General features: G+C 39.2%; 1 protein-coding gene across 2 annotated transcripts in view; it reads left to right on the forward strand.

The window, feature by feature from the left end:
* LOC122319433 (chloroplast envelope membrane protein) overlaps positions 1-12,957 on the forward strand; it is a 40,336-nt gene extending 27,379 nt beyond the window's left edge. For both annotated transcript variants that reach the window (XM_043137498.1, XM_043137497.1), the window contains one exon: positions 12,340-12,957. In XM_043137498.1, the coding sequence (XP_042993432.1) occupies positions 12,340-12,408 (69 nt within the window). In that variant the 3' untranslated portion in view covers positions 12,409-12,957. The remainder of the gene's footprint in view (positions 1-12,339) is intronic.
* The last annotated feature ends 4,445 nt before the right edge of the window (positions 12,958-17,402 follow it).

The following is a 17,402-nucleotide window of genomic DNA, read 5'->3' on the forward strand; positions in this document are numbered from 1 at the left end:
GTGAAAGCTTGATATGATGTAGGCGCATTACATGGGTTGGGGGGTTTAATTGGATAAAAGATATGTTGTGTTTGCACAGTTTTCAGGAGTCCTCATCCTCATGCAGGATTCTTGAAGGTGTCCTAAAAAAGCTTTGTTTTTAGGGTGCTTTTTCTTCTTTTAATTTTTTATTTGTTATGGAGCCAATTGAGGATGAGGAACTTCTCTATGCTAGGTTGTAGTTTGTTCATCTTGATCTCATCTTGGAGAAATTGTGACAGTTTCACTCAGCAAAAAATGTCTGTATATGCTTGTTTACCTTTAGTCAATCACTAACGATTGTCAAGGATTTCCTGTTGAAATCATTTTTATTTTGAAATGAGTTTTTTGTTGATCATGATAATTATGTCTCGTCTTGACTTCAAAACTTTTAAAATTAAAGAAAAGGGCAGGCAAGCTGGAGAGATGGATTTAGAGGGAAGATGGACATGTACCTGAGCTTCTTGCTGATACTCGCTCTATCTTTAAAAGTATTATAAACATTGGCCCCCTGAAAATTGTAAATGACCTTCTCCCAAGCTCTTAAAAGTATCTGTGTGAGCCTATCCTTTCAAATAATTTATTTATTTATTTTTGATAAGTAAACAGTAGTATTAATAATAATAGGCATAGCCCAAGTACACAAGATGGTATACAAGAGGTAAGACCATTAAAGTCTATAGCTAGCGACCACAGAAATAAAGTGCTGAAAAAAAAGATACAAAGCTCCTCCGTTGTCCTCTCCTTGTCTTCAAAAGTTCGTTCATTTCGCTCTTGCCAAATGCACCACATAATGCAGATAGGTACCATCTTCCACACAGCTTTGATATGTAGATCTCCCCCCGGCATCGCCCAACTGGCTAGTAATTCAACTACTGACTTCGGCATCACCCAGTTTAACCTTACACGACGGAATACTTCACACCACACGGCTCTAGCTGTCTCACAATGTAGCAGGAGATGATTCACTGACTCACCAGCTCTCTTACACATACAACACCAATCAGTAATGATTACCCGCCGCTTCCGCAGATTATCGGTAGTCAGAATCTTACCCAGGGCTGCTGTCCAAATGAAGAACAGTGATTTGGGCGGTGCTCTATTCCTCCACAATCTTCTCCATGGAAACGGAGCATTCGGTATAGCTGTAAGGGCCTTATAATAAGAGCGAACCGAGAAAATACCCTTTCCCGTATATTTCCACCACAGCTTATCTTCATGCAATCCATTCGGCTTCATAGAGTACACTAGGTTGAAAAAATCTGTCAAACTGTTTACTTCCCAATCATGTGCTGCTCTATAAAAAGTGACGTTCCAGTGAACATGGTCCCCTGAGCGAACCAAAAGGTCCGCGACCGAAGCTTCTTGGTCACAAGCCACTTGATATACACAAGGAAAAGCGTCCTTCAATGTCTCCTCCCCACACCAAATGTCCCTCCAAAAACTTACACGTGTGCCTTCCCCCACCAAAAGTTTAGTATGGTTGGCAAACAGATTCCATCCCCTTCTTATTTGCTTCCAAATCCCCACTCCATACGATCCATTCCCCTCTCTAGTACACCATCCCCCCCATAGGCTGCCATATTTACTGTGAACTACTACTTTCCATAAAACTTCCGGCTCCATATTATATCTCCAAAACCATTTCCCTAGAAGAGCCCGATTGAATTTTCTCAAGTTCTTTATCCCCAATCCTCCTGAAGAAATTGGTCTGCAAACCGTGTCCCACTTGATTAGGTGAAACTTGAATTCATCCCCCAAACCACTCCAAAGGAAATCGCGATACAGTTTTTCAATCCTTGCCGCCACCGAAGCTGGAATTGTAAACAAAGACAGAAAATAAGTGGGTAAGTTAGAAAGAGTACTCTTTATCAAGGTCACCTGGCCTCCTTTCGACAAGTACAGTCTCTTCCATCCAGCCAATCTTCTCTCTATTTTCTCAATAACTGTATCCCATATAGCTATGGCTCGTGAAGCCGCCCCCAACGGTAAACCCAAATATGTCATAGGAAGAGTGGCTACCTTACACCCCAACGTGTTAGCCAACTGTCGAGATCTACTCACATTCCCAACTGGTACTAATTCTGATTTATCAAAATTTACTCTCAAACCTGATGCTGCTTCAAAGCATAACAGCAACGCTTTCAGAGTTCTAAGTTGTTCTTGATCAGCCTCACAGAAAATTAAAGTATCATCAGCAAAAAGTAAATGAGAGATTGAGATAATGCCCCTATTCAGATCACCCACAGAAAAACCAGCCAACAAACCATTGTTAACTAGAGCCATTAACATCCTACTCAGGGCTTCCATGATGATAACAAAGAGGAGTGGGGATAGCGGATCCCCTTGTCTTAGACCTCTCGAGCTGTTAAAAAAACCTTCTGGACTGCCATTAATCAAAATTGAGAATCTTGCTGTTGAAATGCACCATCTAATCCACCTACACCATTTTTCCCCAAATCCACACCTCCTCAATAGATAGATAAGAAAGTCCCAATTTACATGATCATATGCCTTTTCCATGTCTAATTTACAAATAATCCCTGCCGTACCGGATTTTAATCTACTATCCAAGCATTCATTGGCTATTAAAACCGAATCCAGAATTTGACGACCCCTAACAAAGGCATTTTGTGGCTTTGAGATTATCTTACCAATGGACTCTCCCAACCTGTTTGCTAGTACCTTTGAAATAATTTTATAGACCCCGTTAATGAGGCTAACGGGCCTATAATCCTTCACTTCCACAGCCTCGGTCTTCTTCGGAATTAATGCAATAAAAGTCGTATTCAAACTTTTCTGAAATTTCCCAGACAAGAATAATTCCTGGAAGACATTCAACAAATCCTCTTTTATCACCTCCCAACAAGTGTAGAAGAACCCCATCGAAAAACCGTCTGGTCCTGGCGCTTTGTCTTTCCCCATTCGTTTGATCACTTCGTATATCTCCTCTTCCTCAAACGCTCTTTCCAACCTTGCTGCTGTCTGCGGCTCAATGGAATAAAAAACAAGACCATCCACTCTAGGCCTCCATCCCTCCCTTTCTGTAAATAATTGTTCATAGAAATTCAGCACGTGTTCCCGTATCATAGGGGCCTCAGTACACTCTCTACCATTTATATTCAGCATCTCAATGGTATTATTCCTCCTATGAGAGTTTGCCACTCTATGGAAAAATTTCGTACTTCTATCCCCTTCTTTCAACCACAAAGCTCTTGATTTTTGTCGCCAAGAGATCTCTTCACAAGATAATACCCTTTCCAGCTCTGAAGTCAATTCTGCCTTTCTTGATCTTTCCTCTACGGTGAGAGCTCGACCTTCATTGATCCTATCAAGAACCTGCAATTCTCCCATCATGACTTTCTTTTGCTCCCCTAGATCCCCAAAAGATTGGGAATTCCACAGTTTTAGATCTTCCTTTAAAGCCTTTAGTTTGCCTGCAAGTATATGAGAGGGAGTGCCGTTAAACTGATACGAGGACCACCAGCTCCTTACCCTATCCACAAAACCCTCACTTTTAAGCCACATGTTTTCAAACTTGAAGTACCTACGCCCACTTTGAATGCCTCCGCCATCCAGTAGAATTGGAAAGTGATCTGAGCATAGACGCGGCAATCTTCTTTGACAAACCTCTGGATACTGACATTCCCATTCTGGCAATATTAAGAATCTATCCAACCGTGACCATGTCTGACTATTGGACCAAGTAAATGGGCCACCGATAAGTGGTAAATCCACCAAATTCAACTCAAAGATGCAATCAGAAAACTCTGTCATGGCTGGACGTATACGACTATCCCCTGATCTTTCACTTGGGAACCTTGTGATGTTAAAGTCCCCTCCTATGCACCACGGGAGATCCCACCAGCTGTGTACCCCCGCAATTTCTTCCCAAAGTTGATGTCTGATGGTATCAACATTCGGTCCATAAATTCCTGCAAAAGCCCACAAAAAGTTATCTTCCACCATCTTAAGAGAGACGGCCACCGTATATTCCCCTATGAACTCCTCCCTCTTCATCATCACCCTTTTGTCCCACATCACAAGAATACCCCCCGAAGCCCCATTCGAAGCCAAATAAACCCAGTCCACGTATGGGCAATGCCATACACTTCTCACTATTTTTCTGGTTACCAGTTTCAGCTTGGTCTCTTGTAGACATACAATATCCACCCGCCATTCTCGTAGCAAGTTTTTTATGCGAGAGCGCTTATTATTCTCATTTAGCCCCCGAACATTCCACGAGACTATTTTTGGCTTCATAAAGAAACAAACGTACCCTTCCCTTTGACCCTATCACAGCTTGAACTACCCTCGTTCAAGGACCAATCCAATCTCTTAAGCTCCCTTCGTTTCTTGGCTCCTTTATTTTTAGAATGCGAATGGCCCACCTCTATGGCCGTGAGAAGAGCCAAAAACTGTTCTTCATAGCCTACACACTTCATACCCACTATCTGTTGAATGTCTTTAACCTTGTTGAATACCCAATCCGACATCTCACACTCATTTGGTAGAAGACAGTCTAAAGGAAATGGACTCTTGTCCCCCTGCCCTTCACACTAATTATGGCCTTCCCATTCCACCATTGTGTTCATTATCTCCACTCCCTCTGAGGTAGTTTCAGATGAAATACCAGGAATCTCCCTTAAGGTCATCGGCTGATTTAATTCTTGAGAGTCAGGAACCATTATTATTTCATCACTTTGAGCCGTAGGATCCTCCCTTAGGATCTCCGAACTGTTCTGTCCCCCAACAGCAAGTGGGAAAGCTCTCGGGATATGCTGTTTTTCGATTTCCTCCAAGTTCTCTTCATCCCGTTTGAATCCGTGTTCTACGAGAAGGTCCAGGTGTTCTCCCTCTGAGCCATGCAACTCTGTTTGAGCGAAATACTCCACCATACTACCTATCGGTAAGTTCTGTGCGTAAATATCTGGGAAAAGAACCGTCGGAGGCTGAATCTCCTCTTTTTCCTCCACACGATGCGGTAAAATCTGCTCCACCCTTCTCGCCGGCGATGTCTGTGATGCCGGCAAAACTTTCGCCGTCGTTATCTGTTCGGCCTGAGTTTGGGTCGACGTAGACTTCTGTTCTGCCGATGTATATGGGTCGGGTCTCGGGTTTCGAATCCTCCAGGTTTTTTGAGGTATCGGATCGTGAGATGAGGCCGGGTCATACGGCTTCCTGAGCGGGCCTTTACCCGTGGGCCCCTTTCTGCCCAGATGAAAAGGCCTCGTGGCCCTAGCTTTCTCCCCCTCCAGGCCCAAATCCGGCCCAAAATAAGCCTGCCCCATTTCTTTCTTTAATAAGCACTCTATTTTCCTATGTAAGTCTAAAATCTGCGTTTTTGCTTCCTACAACAACTTCAACGTTTCCCCATCAGACACGCCACCTAGCTGTCTGCTACTACTCTGCCCCTGGACCAGGCACGTCTCTCTGTCAGGGACATGACCCAACGCCATACCTTCTTCATTTTCAGTACGCTGCTCCTTCGGCTGCTCCACCATCAGTGCCTCCTTGTAGGACAAAGGCTGTGACTGCACCAACCACTGCTTGCCTATCGTCTTCTTCCTACTGTCCTCAGTTTGCACTTTTCTCCTTTCATCAACAAAATCCCACAGCACCTCCCCCATCTTAATCCACCCACTTCCCTCTTCCTCTGGTATGAATATGAAGTTCCTCCTCCCACCAACTCCATACTCTACCACTGCCAGATAACGACCTCTCGAATTTGAACACTGTTGAGCAATGAAACTACTGCTGCCTTCCCTTTTTGAGGTATAAAATTCCTTTTGTTCTTCCTTTGAACAGACCGCCATGGCCTTTGCCAACCACTGCACTGCTAATGGACCCAGAGCTATCTGTGCCACCATCCTCCAAGTTTTTTCTGTGATAACCACCCTGCCCCCCTCCTTTACGAGAGAAAAGCATTTTGAATCAATCACAACCTCCTTACACCACTGCATAACGTAAAACAAGAACCTAAACTAAGCACCGCCGTGAGAACCGTCGTTAACTACCCCAACTAAAGAAACTGAAAAGCACTAACCATCACAAGAGAGAAAGTGTACGGAGAGAAAGTGCTTGGAAGAAAATGAAAAGTTTTAAAAGATTATTTCCCCTAAACCCCAAATAATTTATTCAATATGCTTTTCATGATACCTTCTAGAACTTTCACTACACTTCCAACTCCAAAGTAACAATTTTCTTTTGCTGAATGATCTCCTCCTCTTTCTACTCATTCATAAATAGCAAAAAATAGATTACATAGATAGGAAATTCAAAATCTAACTTCCTATCTTAAAGGGATTCAAATCTTGGATAAGATATGCTTCCCATACTTATCTACCCAATCTAAATATTCAAATTACAAATCCTATAAATCCTCTACAGCTGTACAAATCTGTCTATACCCGAAATACATAGATAAACGTAGGAATTAATTAGATAAACATAGAAATTAATTTAAATAAATATAATCCACTAATACCCCCCCTAAAATTGATGCTGGTGTATCTACTAGCATCAATTTGTTAACTAGGAATTGATGCCGCTGTCTAATCATCGCCTTTGTGAATATATTAGCTACTTGAAGATTCGTAGAGATATGAGGAAGAATAATAGACTTAGCCTCATAGGCCTGACCTGACGAATATAGTGACAATCCACTTCAATATATTTGGTACGCTCGTGAAATACTGGATAGGCAGCAATTTGAATAGCACTAGTGTTGTCACCATGAAGAGGAGTTGGCTTGTCTTGCGAAAAACCAATCTCTTGAAGAATGTCCTGCAACCACATCACCTCAGAGCAAGCTACTGACATAGCTCTATATTCAGCTTCAGTAGAGGATTTACAAACACACTCTTGGTTCTTGCATTTCCAGGAGATGAGTGAATCTCCAAGAACGATGCACCAACCAGTTGTAGAACGCCTAGAATCGGGGCAACCAGCCCAATCCACATCTCACTATAAGCCATAAGTTGTAGAGAAGTGCCAGCGGGAAAAAATAACCCACGGTTAGGAGTTCTAATCAAATATCTGATAATACAACGAACAACCACTAAGCGCAAGTGCCGAGATGTGTCCATAAATTTATTGACAATATGGACAGCATGTCAGATATCCGGACGTGTGATAGTGAGGTAGATTAGACTCCCAACAAGCTTCCTATATAATTTAGGATCAAAATTAAATCACCCTCATCCTTCCGATACTTCACATTGACTTCCATAAGAGTATCAACTGAAGTTGTCTCCCCCAACCCAGCCAACTGAACAAGGTCCTGGGTGTATTTATGTTGATTAATAAATAACCCGTGAGGTTGATTATGAACTTCTAGCCCCAAGAAATAAGTCAATAGTCCCAAGTCTTTCATATGAAAGACCTTATGAAGATGCATCTGAACCCTTTGAATAAATTCAATATTGGATCCAGTAATAATGATATCATCCACATAGACCAATAGGAAAACAAAACCAGAATCACTCTTATGAAGGAACAAAGAAACATCATTAGCTGAGAGCTTGTTTTAGACCATACAATGACATTTTCAGCGTACAAACATCATTAGCTGAGGAAAGTGGCATACCAGAAGGAAGTTTCATGTAAATGTTCTCTTTTAAAGCACCATGAAGGAAAACATTCTTCACATCCATCTGATGCAATTGCCTAGACTGAGAAGCGGCAATGGCAAGAAGGAGATGAACAATTGTCATCTTAGCAACAGGAGCAAACGTCTCGTCATAATCAATCCTATATTCTTGTCTATTTCCCAAAGCTACCAAATGAGCTTTATATCTCTCAAGGGACCCGTCTAATCTAAGCTTCACAGAATACACCCACTTACTACCAATAGGTGTCACAGAAGAAGGACAAGACACAATGTCCCAAGTGTCATTGGGTGCTAGTGCATCCATTTCTACTTGCATGGCATTCCTCCAACACTCATGTTCCACAGCCTGCTTAGAAGCAGAGGGAATGGTAATAAAAGAAAAAGTAGCAGTCATAGAAGAATGAGAGGAAAAACCATACCAGATCCAGGGGTTTGGAGACTCTAGAAGTATGCCGACGAGATGGTGGATCATAAGATGTGTCAAGGGATTCATCAGGAGCCACAGTTAGATGCTTAGAAGGGGCAGAAGGAGCGGTCAGATCTGCTTGATGAGATGATTTATGCCTGGTGTAAACACAACCAGGTTTAAATCGAGCGGATGCTGGTGTAGAAGTTGTATCCTCATCTGAAAAATTTGGCAAAACGTAGAAATTAGGAGGAATAGGGTCTAGATTACGAAAAAATTGTTGTTTGTCAAAGAACACCACATTGCGAGAAACTCGAATGCGTTTAGCTTGAGAATCATAACAAACAAAACCCTTTTGGAAAGAATTATACCCTAAAAAAGCACATTTGACTGATTGAGTAGAAAGTTTGTGTCTTTTGTGAGATGGAAGATGCACAAAACAAACACAACCAAATGACTGCAATTGAGAATAGTCTGGGGAGTGCCCAAATAGCAAAGAATAAGGAGAAATATTGCCTAATATTGGAGTAAGTAATCTATTAATTAAATACACAGCAGTAGACAAAGTTTCACACAAAAAACGAGAGGCAAGAACGTTGAGAAATAATTCCTTGATCTTGAAGGAACATTTGAAATTCAGTAGATATATATTCTCTCTTGAATCGGAGCGAAGAACCTTAGGAGAGGCAGAAAATTGATTAGTGAGATAAGCCAAGAAACACTTGAATATTGGAAATACTTCATTCTTAGTGCAAAGAAAGTAAATCTACGTAAAATGAGTATAATCATCAATAAACGTTACAAAATATTTATAATGATTGTGAGATTCGATTAGGGTAATACCCCATACAACACTATGAATAACATCAAAGGCACGAGTGGCATGAGATCTTTTTGAAGGAAAAGGCAAAACTTTACTTTTAGCTATCTTACATGTATCACAATCAAAATTCAATTGATCAAGAGAATAGAGCTCTTTATTGCCAATTAAACCAGAAGATAACAACTTATGAAGTATGTGAGAATTGGGATGGTCCAACCGCCTATGCCAATCCTTCACACTCAAAGTACCAACATTACAAGAAAATGAAGATAAATACTTTGACTCAACAGATTTTGAATCTACACATAAAGGAAACAGCCGACCCTTTTTAGGACCACTCGCGATCATCTTCCCAGTCACTTGATCCTGTACAAGACAACCAGAAGAAGTGAATGACACTTTACAATTGCTGTCAACTAATTGGCCAATAGAAATCAGATTGGTATTTAATGAAGGAGACACCAAAACATTTTTTAAGGAGAAATATCACCTACTACAGTGATAGGTAGGGCACTACCATCTGCCATGTGAATTTTAAGTGGACCAGCATATTGTGAGACATTAACAAGAGAGTGAGAGGCACTGAAATCAAAATACCAAGGTTTAGAGGCAGATTTGGTTTTACCTGAAATACCAAAAGTTGAAAGAGCTAAGATGATCATTTGTTGTACCATTTCTGGTGTAATAGAGGTAGGATTTTCAGAAGTGGAAGTTGGAACATGAGAGGAAGTGGCCAAGGTAGAACTGGCAGCACTAGTAGCCTCAGCAGCAGCTGAATAGGCAGTTTTTTTGTGACGTGGAGGACGTATTGGGCAACCCTTGATGATATGTCCTTGCTTCTTGCAATAGTTGCAAGTTTTCTTAGAGCAATTTGCAGAGATATGCCCATAACCTTTGTAACTATAGCATTGAGTAGTGCTCAAATCCCTCCCTTTGGTTTTTCCTTGAGTTGCATACGCCACAGGAGCTGGAGTAGCTTGTTCCATGGCTGTTTGAGTCACAGGATCTCGGTTCATCAGATTAGCACGAATAAATTCAAACTTGTTGCTAGAATTGATGTGTATACAATATCTGTATACTCAGCCCACAAGTTACACAAACCAGAATAAAACTCCTCTACAGAGAGAGCTCCTTGAGCGAAACTTGACATCTCTAGTTCGAGTTGAAATCTCCTAGCTGCATTATTCTGAGTATACAACCGCTTGAGATGATTCCACATATCACGAGCATTCTTGAATGAGCGTAAATTCAAGATAATATGGGGATCAACAGATCCAAGAATCCAAGACATGACTTGGGAATCCTTGAAGCCTGCTGATCTTTGTCCTATGGTGCCACACTACTCCCATTAATACGACCCCAAAGTTCCTTCCCTTTCACCAAAAGTTGAAACTAAAAAGACCACGCAGCATTACTCTTTCCATTGAATCGAACCAGAAGAGAATCTCTAATTTCAGAAGACATGATAGACAAGAAAGCCTAGCCGCAACCCTTGAGACTAGAGAAAAAAATAGCTGCAACTTTGGAAACAGAAAAACCCTAGCTGAAAAAAAAAAATCTTAGAATCAGAAAAACCTAGGATTCTGAACCTGTCTCTGATACCATAACAATTTTCTTTTGCTGAATGATCTCCTCCTCTTTCTTTCATTCATAAATAGCAAAAAATAGATTACATAGATAGGAAATTCGAAATCTGACTTCCTATCTTAAAGGGATTCAAATCTTGGATAAGATATGTTTCCCATACTTATCTACCTAATCTAAATATTCAAATTACAAATCCTATAAATCCTATACGGCTGTACAAATCTGTCTATACCCAAAATACATAGATAAACATAGGAATTAATTTAAATAAATATAATCCACTAATACAAAGGAGTATAAGTGTTTGCGTGGTGCATACTAGCTTGGACGAAGAAAGCTTAATGCTTCCTTGAGCACCTTTTCTCTATCATTTTTTTTTTTAATCAGTAAACGAGAGTTTTATTAATGGTATATGTGGATGCATTTTTTGGCCTCAATGGTATAGTCGGATGACCCTCTCCTTTCATGTGGTGGTTCTTGGTGGTAGTGTGCTTGGGGTGTTCATTCTTGGGCCTTAGTGACAAATGGCTAGAAATGAAGAAGATGAGTATTTATGTGGTACGGCTCTAAGGCCTATGGCCCTACGACTACGGGTCTGGGGTGTAAAATCCACTATAAACATGGTTGAATACAAGCTCTCTATTCTCACTCAGCTCTATACAATCACTCAACTCTCCAAAAGTTGCCTTGGAGCTTTTAGGTTCTCCCCTCCTCTCCAGCGGTCCTCTCCATCTCCCATCAATCAGGCCCCACTCTGTTGTCTCTGCTCCTCTTTAGGTCCCTCCCCTTGCTTATGTCTTATCCCCCAGCTTTATGTCCCATCTTCCTTTATGTTTGATCAAAGCCTTGTCCATTGTCAAACTCTCTTTCTCCCTTCCTTCCAATCATAGCTGGCTTTCATCTTCCATGGGCATTCGGTGGTGCCTTACTGTTGCACTCATTTTAACCCCCAACCAATATAAATAGGCATATCCCAGGTACATTGCCATGATACCATTCATAGCTTGTGTTTTTCCTGATATCATATTTTACCTACTGATTTCTTCCCTATGATTGCATTGATTGATTCCTGTAATGCAGTTTTTCCTAGAATTTTTTTCACACTCATGTCTACTCATATGCATGCATGCACATGCTCATTAGTTTCCAGGATTATAGATTACCTGGAAAATAGTGATTGCAGGCAGTAAGGGATGTGGCTCATATTTACTCTTTTCTCCTGCTGAGTCTACCGGGTTGAAAAAAACTCAAGCAGACTATATTATTTTTTGCTGGCCCACTGGCAAGATCCAGTAGTTGTAATACCAATCTTGGACTGGATTCTCCTTATGGGCTTCCTTGACCTTCTGTTACCTTCCCTGTGCTGACCAACCAATAGAAGAATTTTCAGTAAACTTAGATAATTATGGCTGTTCAGTACAATTAAACTGTTGCCATGTTGGTAAACTTGAATAGTGCTAAAGGCTGCCTTTTGAGTATCAAAGTTAATTCACATTTATTACATATTTTGAAAACACCTGTTGTGAAATGTTTTGCGAAATGATTTTGAACTTTTTATATGTTGATTATTAATTTCTAACCTCCCAAATGCTCCATTAGCAATAAATTTGTTGCTGGTTGGCAGGAAATGCTTCGCATCTACTTGCATGCTTGCCTTTTTTGGTAAATGATAATAATAGTAGAGCAAAAACACTAATGTTGTGGTGTGATTATGCATTTTCCAAATCATCTGTTGTTTGTGAGTTATGATGGATGATGCATCTCACAAAATTGATTGTGTTTAAATTAACCTTTAGGGGAAGTGTATTCGTAATTTTTAACTATATATTCGTTGACAACCATGCTATTGCATAATGTGGCTTTCTTTCATTTCTTCTTGTTTTTGTGGCACAGCTGTTTAAATTCCTTCCAAGATTATCTCCCAAGGTGGCAAATATATTCCGAGAAATGAAGCGTCACTAGCAGATTTGTTTACTGTTTCCTCTGACTATTTGAGGAAATTCAGAACAAAGGCAGTGTATCGTCAACCCTATTATTATGTGTTGGGTTCCCGGGTCGGATAAGAAATTGCCAGCCCTGTCCTTTATTGAAAGGGGTATTTGGTTTTGTGAGCACGTGAATTATGAAACTTTCTTGAATGTAGTTAGATATTCCATGAGAAGATGCGAGCCTACTGTCTTTTGAGCGCTGGGAATTCACGTGAAAATTTTTGTAATACAGTGAAAGATCGTGATTGGGAGTCTTAATGTTGCTCAACATTACTCCCCGGTTCATAATACAACTTATTATTATTATTATTATTTTTATTTTTTGTAAAAGCAGCTGGGATTTGGGGATTTTATCTCTAGACATCCTCACGGGGAAAAGAGAGAAATGTTATAGGGCTGTAAGGCTATTGAGTGTTCAGAATACAATCTTGATACAAGGGTATTTTTTTTAACTTTTTTAATTATTTGGTAGATAATATGGCTATGAGTTTTAACATGCAAGCATGAACGCAAGTTGCCTGTCCATAAGGTATTGGTTTGTAAGTTAGCTGGTATCTTCTTCGTTTGTAGACAATTGATGTGTGGGGTCGTAGGGATGTGTTTATATATTTGTCCCATTATCGTATCACTCCATCGCTTTGCTTAATCTATTAATGATGAATTAATAGAAGGAGGTGGAGGGTGTCACTTTGTTTATCTCATTGTTGGTCAAAACATGTATACGAACAATAAATATTTTAGAATAATTATACATTAACAATTTTTCTTATTTAAAACCCTTAAATTTAGAGAGTGAATTTGGATAATCTTTCTCGACTTCGAATTACACCTTTTCTTGAAAGTAATAATGCACCATAACAGTCAACTACATCATCTTTTTACTGACCAAACAATCCACTTGTTCGATCAATGCCAACTACTTTCGGCCTTCCCTCTTCGGTTTAGCAAAAGAATATGGGGGCCGAACTAGGGGTGTCAAATCGTGTTAAAGGGTCGTGTTCGTGTCGTGTCAAATCGTGTATATTATACTATATAGGTAAATCTTAACCCAATCAGTTAACATAACGTGTCGTGTCAACCCGTTTTAACCCATTAGTTAATATTATTAAATAGGTTGACACGAAACAATATGACTCATTTCAAACTGTTTATGTAAATAGGTTGAATATGCTTGAAATTAACCTATTTGACTTAATTAAATTTAACATAATTTTCTATACATGTTAAAATCACAATATCTATAAAAATTATAAAACTAACTACAAGTCTAAAATTATAATCTAAACAATAAAAATATCGAAATTAAAATTGTAACAATTTTACTTTTGGGTAGAAGGGTATAATTGTAACTTTAACTTTCTTAACGTGTTATAACGGGTTGACCCGTTATCAACCCGTTAAGCAATCGTGTCTTAACGGGTCAACCCGTTTTGACACGAACCCGTTAAGACTAAACCCTAACCCGCTATTATCGTGTCGTGTTCGTGTTGGATTAACGAGTCGTGCAATATATTGTCACTCCTAGGCTGAACGTATATTTCGTTGCTCTTTTCTTCTCTATTTTACCCTCTCCCTTTGACATCGCAGTTGTTGTATTCGAGTTTTTGCACATGGCCTAAGGCTCTGAGCCGGTGGCTCAGAGGACTTGTGACCGTTGAGTTTTCTTTCCTTTTCTCTCTCTACAAATGGGTTTACTTTGATTTATAGAATTTCTATCCATTTCTTTTTGAATACATTCAGTTTGACATTCTGATTTTGATACCCTAGAATTAAGTTTCATTAGGAAAACTGGATTTAAGGAAAAGGTTTGATCTTCTCTTTCCATTTTTGGTATTGTGTTTTTAATGATTTTGTGGGTGAAAAGGTAAACCCTCGAGTTGATGGCTGCTGCCGCATAAAGAAACTCAAACGAGTGGCATTTAATTGGTGAATCCATGAATCGATGTAAAAGTCTTTCAATTAGAACATCGGTCCATTTTATTTTTCACATAACTTGCCTCCCCCAAACAAATCCCCACCCCCCCCTCCCCCCCGGCGGCGCAATCACTCTTTCCTCATTTCTTACATTTTGTTGTCAACCAAACACCACCCCCACAAACCCATGAATCTGCTAAAGCGAAAGAAAATAATAAAACTATTGTATTTATAAGGAAGCAAAGAAATGACCAAGTCAAACCCATAAATCTGAAAACAAAAAAATTTATAAAACCCAAATTTCAAAGGGCAAACAAAAAGAAATACTTGCATTGAAGCAATGAGAAATGTCTGTCGATCTCTGATTTTCTCTCTACCACAAATGCACCAAAACTTTGGTGGGTGGAAAAGGGGGTGAAAGGGTCTTTGAGTTGCTGGGTTGTTTAACAAAATTTAAATGTTTTTGGGTTGCTTGCTTACGCTTTCCAGTGATAGGCTTGCTAAAGATGGCCATTAGTTAACTTTTTAGAAGTTTAGCCTAGGATAGTACCAGAAAGGGGCCGATGGAGGTTGACAGGGAGATTTGGGAAGAAGATGCAGTGGGATGCACGTATTTAACTTTAAATATAAAAATTACACACCCGGGGGAGATGAGGGGGAGGCGGGAGAAGGGGGAGATTTGTGTCATGAAGCAAAGGATCTGAGATCTAAGTCACTCGTGTTGCAGTTTGATTTAAAAAGAAATTCCATGTTGGCAAAAGTGTGCGGTGTAAGGGCTGCTAAGTGGAATGACTCGCTTAAGAATGGTTCACTTTATATTCGCGGGGAATGGCGTTGTAAACACTCCTGAGTCATTGACGAGTTATACATAGAATAGAATAAAATTGATTCCTGCCCTAAAGATATATGTGGATTGAGTAAATATATGCATAATTTTATTAAGAAAAATACTTTAGCCACAAAAATATTATACAAAATTAAATCCACAAATTGATATAGCTTGATACAGTATGTCAGATTGTAAAGTTACTTTTAATGTCACGTAAATCTAATGCATCATGTGAAGTCATATCAATTTGTGTGGTTTAAATTTGTGTAATCTCTTTATATCTGTAACAGTTCTTTTTAATTAATTCATTTAGCCTGCCCTTCCAGGGACTGAGACATTAGCTTATGTGCCAAATCTATGTACAATTATGAGCTATATTTTTACGAGAAATGTTTTGTATAAGTCTCAAATAGATAAGTCATATACAAGTCCTAATGCATCATGTGAAGTCATATCAATTTGTGTGGTTTAAATTTGTGTAATCTCTTTATATCTATAACAGTTCTTTTTAATTAATTCATTTAGCCTGCCCTTCCAGGGACTAGGACATTAGCTTATGTGCCAAATCTATGTACAATTATGAGCTATATTTTTACGAGAAATGTTTTGTATAAGTCTCAAATAGACAAGTCATATACAAGTCCTAATGCATCATGTGAAGTCATATCAATTTGTGTGGTTTAAATTTGTGTAATCTCTTTATATCTGTAACAGTTCTTTTTAATTAATTCATTTAGCCTGCCCTTCCAGGGACTGAGACATTAGCTTATGTGCCAAATTATGTACAATTATGAGCTATATTTTTACGAGAAATGTTTTGTATAAGTCTCAAATAGACAAGTCATATACAAGTTCTTATAAAAAGGGGACCTCATCTAAAAAAGTGTAAAAAAACTATTATTTATTAGTGAGATCTACTTTTTTACAACAGCTTTGCTACAGGTACCCGCCATTGGGTACCTTTTGCAGAATTGTTGCCGTGCCATTATACCACTTGGCCTTATCTTTAATTTAGACTTAGCATATATGAACAACAGACATTTCACTTCTTCTTTTTTGTTTTTGTTTTTTTTTTTTTATCTTCACTTTCTCACTCTCTCCCTACACTGTGAACCCCACCACAAAGCCACCGACACAAATCCAGTAGCAATACAAAGCTGCGATTAAGTGTTAAATTGAACAACAGCACTAGTTAGAATCTTTGTCCATCTGCCTGCAAAGAGAAATAATATAGAGCATGAGATCATAGAAGAAGAACTAGAAGAACAAGGCAAGCCGTAAGGAAAAATTAGAGAAAAAACGTCTGAGCCTCCAAGTTTAAAGAAAGCTCTTTCCTAGGTTGAAGAAAATGAAAGCTTTTTCACCAAAGTTTTATTTTTCACCAACAGATCCAGTTTAGTAGAGTTTTTCATTACCCCAGAGAAAAAAAAATTAAAATTAAAATAAAATTAAAAATTTAAAAAAGAAGAAGAAGAAGAAGATAAAATGCCAATTCCGAAATATTTTTCTTCCACTTTCTTGGCAACCAAAGAAGACATGCAAAAAGTAAATGTAAAAGAAGTGGGAAAAATAAAGAGGTATATGGGTGGAATAGAATGAAAATAGAGTTTTGAAGTTCTTCGATTCATTATTCTACACAGGTACGACCTCCATGAGCTCAGGTGACCAAACACGTGGAGGGATCGTGTACGCGGGGGTTTCCAACCCTGTGTGCAAATAGAGTTTTTCTTTTTACAAAGAACTTGATTGAACTTGTCTATTTGAGACATAGCATTACTCTATTTTTAGTGATCTTGATGTAGTCCAAGAGATGGATTCTGCTCTGTTACGACCCAAAGAATTTCAAGACCTCTACGTTATATTCCCATCAAAAGTATCTGATCCAGCTGGTGGCTATCTCCACTTGGTAGTTTGGTGGCTTGCTTACCTATAAAAAAAAACTTGGGGGCTTGCTCAATCAGTACTCTGCAATGATAACGAAAGTTGCAGTTTTGCACATTTACAATAGAATTTTGAGCAGCAATTGCCATCACTTTCAAGCAAGCCCCCTTGTCTTTATGAACTAAATTGTACTGAGCGCTATGAGAGGGGCAGTACAAGCTTCAACGTTTTGGAATCAGCTGCTTTATGGAAATAGGATCGCATATCTTTTTTTTCTGTCAACAACGTCAATGGGTGGCTGCCCATTAACAAAACATTAAGTTAATACCAAGATGTTATTCAGC

The sequence above is a fragment of the Carya illinoinensis genome, chromosome 8, assembly GCF_018687715.1.
Source record: "Carya illinoinensis cultivar Pawnee chromosome 8, C.illinoinensisPawnee_v1, whole genome shotgun sequence".
Lineage (NCBI taxonomy): Eukaryota > Viridiplantae > Streptophyta > Magnoliopsida > Fagales > Juglandaceae > Carya > Carya illinoinensis.